The sequence below is a fragment of the Rhea americana genome, unplaced genomic scaffold (assembly GCF_003343005.1).
Source record: "Rhea americana isolate MKP2758 unplaced genomic scaffold, rheAme1 scaffold_426, whole genome shotgun sequence".
Taxonomy (NCBI): Eukaryota; Metazoa; Chordata; class Aves; order Rheiformes; family Rheidae; genus Rhea; species Rhea americana.
In genome coordinates this window covers 261,512-267,553 of record NW_028186564.1, presented here as the reverse complement: position 1 = coordinate 267,553, position 6,042 = coordinate 261,512, and the positions used below count along the sequence as shown (strand labels likewise).

At 61.2% G+C, this 6,042-nt stretch overlaps 1 protein-coding gene across 2 annotated transcripts in view; it reads left to right on the top strand.

Annotated features, from left to right (window-relative positions):
- SNORC (secondary ossification center associated regulator of chondrocyte maturation) overlaps window positions 1-5,182 on the top strand; it is a 10,319-nt gene extending 5,137 nt beyond the window's left edge. For both annotated transcript variants that reach the window (XM_085315315.1, XM_085315314.1), the window contains exons 4-5: window positions 4,723-4,908; window positions 5,044-5,182. In XM_085315315.1, the coding sequence (XP_085171441.1) occupies window positions 4,723-4,908; window positions 5,044-5,153 (296 nt within the window). In that variant the 3' untranslated portion in view covers window positions 5,154-5,182. The remainder of the gene's footprint in view (window positions 1-4,722; window positions 4,909-5,043) is intronic.
- Window positions 5,183-6,042: the final 860 nt, after the last annotated feature.

Genomic DNA, 6,042 nt, shown 5'->3' with positions numbered 1-6,042 from the left:
AAAAAAAAAAAAAAAAAAAAAAAAAAAAAAAAACACTTTGCAAGGCCTGAGCTCTGCATCTGCTGTCTATATTGTATCCGAAGTCCGATGTGGGCTTGTGAACGTCTTCATCTGGAGCTAGTGTGGAATATACTTCAGTTGTACTCCAGTAGCATTTCTTTTCACAATGTGCATCAGGAAAAAGTATAGCAGAAGATAGTATTTGTTATATGACAAATTTATTATGGGAAGGGTCTGGTTGGTTGGGATATCTTGAAGGATCCTTCAGGCTTGATCACCTTGAAGAGCAACCGCCTGTGGAGATCATCCAGCCTTGTCTCGTAAACCCCGAGCGTGAGGTGTAGGCTACCGCGTTGCTGCCGATGGCCGACCCCACCTCCTCCTCGCTGAGCCGGGGAGTTGGAGCTTCATCAGCTTGCCTTCAGGGCTGTCTCCTCAGCACCTTGCTGCAGTCCGTGTAGCTGAAGTCACAGCATGTCCCTACAGCATTTGGAGGACTTTGAGTTTATTTCCTTGCAGAATAGTAGCTGATATTTCCCCCTTCCTTTCTCTCTTTTTTTTGGCCTCAACCATAACTAACCTGTGCTGTGGAGGGAGAGCGTGCGCAGTACTGTGCAAAGGATATTTTCCTAAAATAAGATGAGTTTGTAGCATCAACATATGGGAAAGAGTGCCATCTTCCACGTGGCCTGTCGCGAAGCTCTGGAATACTTCTAGTCCATGTTTTTCCAGGTTCCATCTATGTTCCCTAGGGAAAAAACCCAAAGTTCTACATCTTTAAGTGCTCCCAAAGGGTATTTTTACCATGTGTGTTTCAATGGTGCTCGCTGAAGTGGCGGCTCCCCTTGGTCTGTGCTTCGCTGTTGGGATGGGGGTAGGTGGAAGTGAGCTTGTTGGCAGACTCGCTGCGCTTGAGTTGATCCTCTTGCTCAGCAGAGCGCCCAAAACCATGGGCCCGAAGTCCACAACGGGGTGATGGCGAGGTTACCTGCACGTGACAGAGCAGCCCCACCGCCTCTGCTCGGTGACCACGCACACCACCGGAGTTACTCCAGGGAAAATAAACCATCTGAAGATGCAAAGTGGATGTTCCTAGAGAGTGGACGTTGCTCTTGATGGCAGCACAGCTAATGCATGTCTCTTACCCAAAAATGCATCATCCGTCGCAAGACGAGATGCTTACTCGGGGCGTTTTTCTTGGTGGTTTGTCATTTCTTGCCCTTTCCCAGCGAAGGGCTGCAGCCTTGGAGGAGGCGTGACTCGGAGGCGTTGGCCATAGCGCAGAAGTGGCACCTTGCCATGGGAGGGAGGGCCGTAACGGCAGCAGGTGGAAAGGCCCATGCTTTACGGAGCTTTATTCTTCCGGATCATTATGTCCTTCCCTCTTTTTGTCTTAGGTCTACTGGACTCCTGCGTTGCGCACAGGCAAAGCGAGCCCAGGAAGGAGAGCGAATCGTGATGGTTACGCTGAGGGTCGGCAGCAGAGCTGGGATCCAGGTCTCTGGGGTCGGGGTGCTGAGCCTGCACCTACCAGCTGGTCCTCTCAGGGTACCAAACGGGCAACTAGAAGAGGCCTTGGGGCCTCTTGGATTCCTGGACTGGGGCATGTCCTACTACTGGTGTTGCGTGTTGTCTTTTGACACCTAACGCGAGCTCAGTTCTTCCAGTTTGCCTGCCTCGCTTTTACCAGAGGTCTGAAGTGGGAGCACGACATTTAATACCACTTCTTTAGAGGTCTGTTGTCCTTAGCCCAAGTGAACTCGGAGACTGTCGTGGTGTTGAAGAGGGCCTCTGCGTGGGGGGAGCAGGTTTGACTTCTCTGGCTTTTGAAGAAACCAGCTGGATGCGTGAGGCCAGTTGGGTGAACGGTTGGGCTTTTTTCCAGAGGAGCAGGAATGGGGTATGCGAGGCCACGAGCTGTTAGTTTAGGAGGGAGAAATCAAAGGAAAGTCTTTTGGGGGAGAACGCTGCTAGTTAAGAGCAGGCGCCCTGCCAGGCGGCAGCAGCTTGCTCCGGAGAGACCTGCCGGCTGGTGGCCTTCTCTGGGGATGGCGCTTGCTTGGCGCTTCGCCTCCCTTCCCGTGCGCCTGGTAGCGCACGTGCGTCCTGATGTGCCGGCACCGAAGAGGGGACCCTGTCAGGGAGCCTTGGCCGAGCGGGTGGCGCTTGGTGTCGTTGAAACGTAGTACTTCACCTTGCCGTTGGTGCACGCGCGTGGTTTTGCCGCTTGTTCTGAAGCGACGACTGCGGTCGGTGAGGCGCTCGGAGGGGCTGAGAGGAGGAGGAGCGTTTCCCTCCGCCGCCGAGGCGCCGGGAAGGCAAACCCACGAGGACTCGGGACAGGGGACTTGTGCTGAGCACGCTCCGCGCTTTCTCTGAGCGCGAGCTGAAAGCGTGTTTTAATCAGATGAGAGAAATGAAGCAAATACATACCCAGAAGCTATCCAGGACGCTGCCCAGGTCTTAATCACCGAGACTGTAAACAAGTTAACCTGTTTCCTCTTTACTTGGCTATTTAAAAGTAAGCTCTGTGCCCTGGTCTGAGAGTTGCAATAACTTTCTCAGGAATTAGCTGCACCAGGAGCAGGGGAGACGTTTCCTGACCGGCTAAAGGGAGCCGTCGCGCCGGAGGGGTAGTTTCCCAGAGCCTTCGAGACTGGTGCGTTGGGAAGACCCTGTCCAGGTCCTGTCGCCTCCTTGGATGGTGTCTGCATCTGCTGTTTGTCTGAGCTACCGCCTTACCGCTACGCCCGGCAGTTTTGGCTTGGGAGAGAAAAACATTCTTGGGAAAGGCAGTGCTGACCTCCTCCCGCCGCATCTCCTCCTCGCCAGGCGGGATGGCTCCCGTGTTGGCGCTGGCGCCGGTCGTGTTGACACAGCGAGGAAGGTCATAACTAGAGCGTAGCTCTTCTGTATGGAGCATCTGCTCTTGCCAAAGCAGCCTAGAAATGGGGCTTCGCAAGTGTTGGGTACATACTGGTCTGTGCCTAAACCAACAGCCTCCTAATGCCACCGTTGCTAACTAAATAGCCCCAGATCTGCTCGATTCCTTTCCCTGTTGATTTAACTACAATTTACCCACTAACTTCTGTATTTGCTCTTGATCTGTCCTCTGGTAGCCAAACCACAGGATTTGTAGAAGAGTGATCCACTGGAAATGGCACTTTCTGGAAGAGCCCTCGGATGGGACGCGAGAGGCCGCGGCGCTGCTGGGCGGTTTTGCAGGCCGGACCGAACAGGGCCCTGCGCAGGGCCCGGGTGTTTCTGGGGAGCCGTCGTGGCGCCCAAAGCTCCTGTGCGCTCGTACCGGCGGCCTGAGATGCCGCCTCCGGTGCAGTACCCCTGGGTGTGCCGAGCTCAGGGGGACGTGGCTGTGCGCTGCCCTTTCCCCCTTGTGGCTGATCCCTTTCCCCCTGCTGCCGGTGCTGGAGGGTCTCCAGGCCAGCTTCTCCCCTGGACGTGCCAGCCGGCGCGCGCTGCTGTTCCCGCCTGCCTTACGGACGGATGGGCGCAGGCCTCCGCGCAGGCGCTCATCTCCCTTCCCTCTTGCTCTTTGGGCCAGTGGGGCCAACCGGGCTGCTGCCTCAGTGAAAGTGTGGTAACCTGTATCGCTGTAGAGGGGACTTTCCGACTGTAGTCTGGAACACTGTTGTGTTCCTGAGGCCGCAGGCAGCCTGGGATAGCTCCAGGCACGGTGGAGCTACTCTGTTGTCTGAGCCTCCTGGTAAGTCCTAGCGCTGGCTTTGGGTAACCGGCACAGGTGAGTGTTTTGGGGCCAGCCCTTGGGTTTGTGGGGCTCGCGGAGCCCCTTAGCACCCATCACCCCGAGCTTTCTCCCCCCACCATGCCCTGGCTGGTCCTGGAGGGCGCAGGAGGGCTCTAGCCACTGGCTGGACCCGGTGTTGTGGGGGTGGTGTATCCCATGCCGCCTGTTCCCCGCTGTGCGGGCCGGGGTGTACGGGGCAGTCAGGCTCTCTGCTCCGGCTCCTCCGCCAGCCTCTTCCCCAGCCCCGTCGCCGGTGTGGCGGATGACCTTCTCTTCCAGTTTTATATTTTTCCCGCCCCGGTGCGACATTCCCAGTGGTTTTGGCAGGGAGCTGAGGAATGTCTCCCCCTCACGCCGGGACCCCTGGGCCCCTCCGAACAAGATGGGTGTTGACGGGGAGCCCTTGCCTCGGCCCCTGCTGGCTCCGACCTCCTGGGGAAATAACGGGACGAAAGTCGGAAGGGTAGGCGGAGCGCGGCTCCCCTTCCATCCCCCCCCCGGGGCTCCCGGCCGGGGAGCCCTGTCCCGTGCAGCACCCGGGCAGCGGGCCTGCGGGACGCTCCCACGTTGCCCCCCTGAGTGTCACCCTGCTAGCCCAAACAGGGTCACGCGGTTGTCGTCTGGGGAGCTCCCGGCTCCTTTTTCCAGCCCTCTTCTCCTTCCCCCCGGCTTTCTCCTCCCCTTTGTGCTTGCAGGTTTCCTGCCCCATGTGTAGGGAACGAGAGGGGCCTGGGCAGGTTTTTCCCTCTCGTCAGCCACCTTGTCAGCCACCCTGTCCACCGCTGCACCCGGGGCCACAGGCAGCAGCTCTGGCTGTCCCTGCCCCTGCGGAGGGGGGGCCTGCTTTTCCTTTGCTCCCTGCAGGGCTTTCCACCCTCTCCCCCCAGTTGCCGTCTGTCCATCCGTCCCGGACCCTCGGCACGCCCGGGGGTGATGGCGCGGCGCTTGTCTCCCAGCAGAGTACCCGCAGGGGCCGGTGCCCACGCTGTGGAACGAGCCGCCCGAGCTGCCCTCGGGAGCCGGCCCCTTCGACGCCAGCACCGCCGGCGCCCGGCTCCCCGACACCACCGGCCTCCCGCCGCGCACCGCCGAGCTGGAGCCTGAGGACACCACCCACCTCCACCGCCTGGACGCTGGTGACGGTGCGCTGCCCCCCGGGACCCCACCCCCCACCGTGCTCCGTGGGCCCGTCACCTCCTCCGGGGCGGTGTGGGGCGGTGCGGGAGCTGGGGTGACACCCACTGCCCTCACACCTGCCCTCTCCTCTGTCCCCGCAGGGTCGCTGGGGCCGGGAGCCATCGGGGCCATCGTCATCGCCTCCCTCCTGGGCACCTCCGTGCTCGTGGCCTTGGTCGTCATCACGCTGAGGAAGTTTTCGGCCTCCTGAGCTCAATAAAGGCTTTTTCCCTCCCGCGACCCCTTTGTGTCCTGCCCGCGTCCGCCCTCGGGGCCGGGCCGGCTGCTGCCCGCCTGCCGCCCGGGGGTCCCCGCGGAGGCCGGGCCGCCCCGGCCGCGCGGCGCGGGAAGAAGAGGCGGCGGCCGCCCTGGCGCTGGCTTGCTCAGCTATATTTCATCACAAGGAAAACGAGACGACGAGAAGGTCCCTGCTGTCCGCCGGGGCGGCCGGGGGCTCGCGGCCCCCGCTGTGCCTCCCCCTCGGGGTAGCGGCGAGTCCCCGCGGAGCGAGAAGGGCTGGGAGCGGGTCGCGGGGCAGCCCCGGGTCCCTCCGCTCCGGGACACCCACATCAGCCGGTGCTCTGCCAGGTGAGCGACTGTTCCTGTACAGTGAGAAACGCCCGAGGGTGCCGGCAGGCCTGGGCCCGTTGCTGTGCTGCGCAGCCGGAGGCCGTGGGCTGTGCTGACCGCGCTCGCTCCTGTAGCTGGAGCCCCCCTGCGTCCTGCGCTAGAGAATTTGCAGCCGCTGTGAGGTCCGTGCCCTGAGCTGGAAGTTCGGTTGTACTGGTAAAGCTGGCCGTGGGGGGGTGTTGTGGGGTGGCCCCATTTGGGGTGCATCCTCTTCCTGGGCTGGGAGCCTCCAGCTAGCATATGGCCCCCCCCAGCGACAGCCCGGCCCCCTGCTTGGGGCATTACAGGCGGCCGGGGGGGTACAGCCCCGCGGGCTGTTGCCCTAGGCTGCGGCACCACTGCGGACAGGCCCCAGGGCAGTACAGCCCTCCCCACACCACGCCCCCAGCCTGCAGCCCCTCCTGTCCTCCAGGCCGGCTCCCACCGCTGCTCCCCGCAGCCGCCGCTCCGGCCCCGCGCGGGGCTGCATC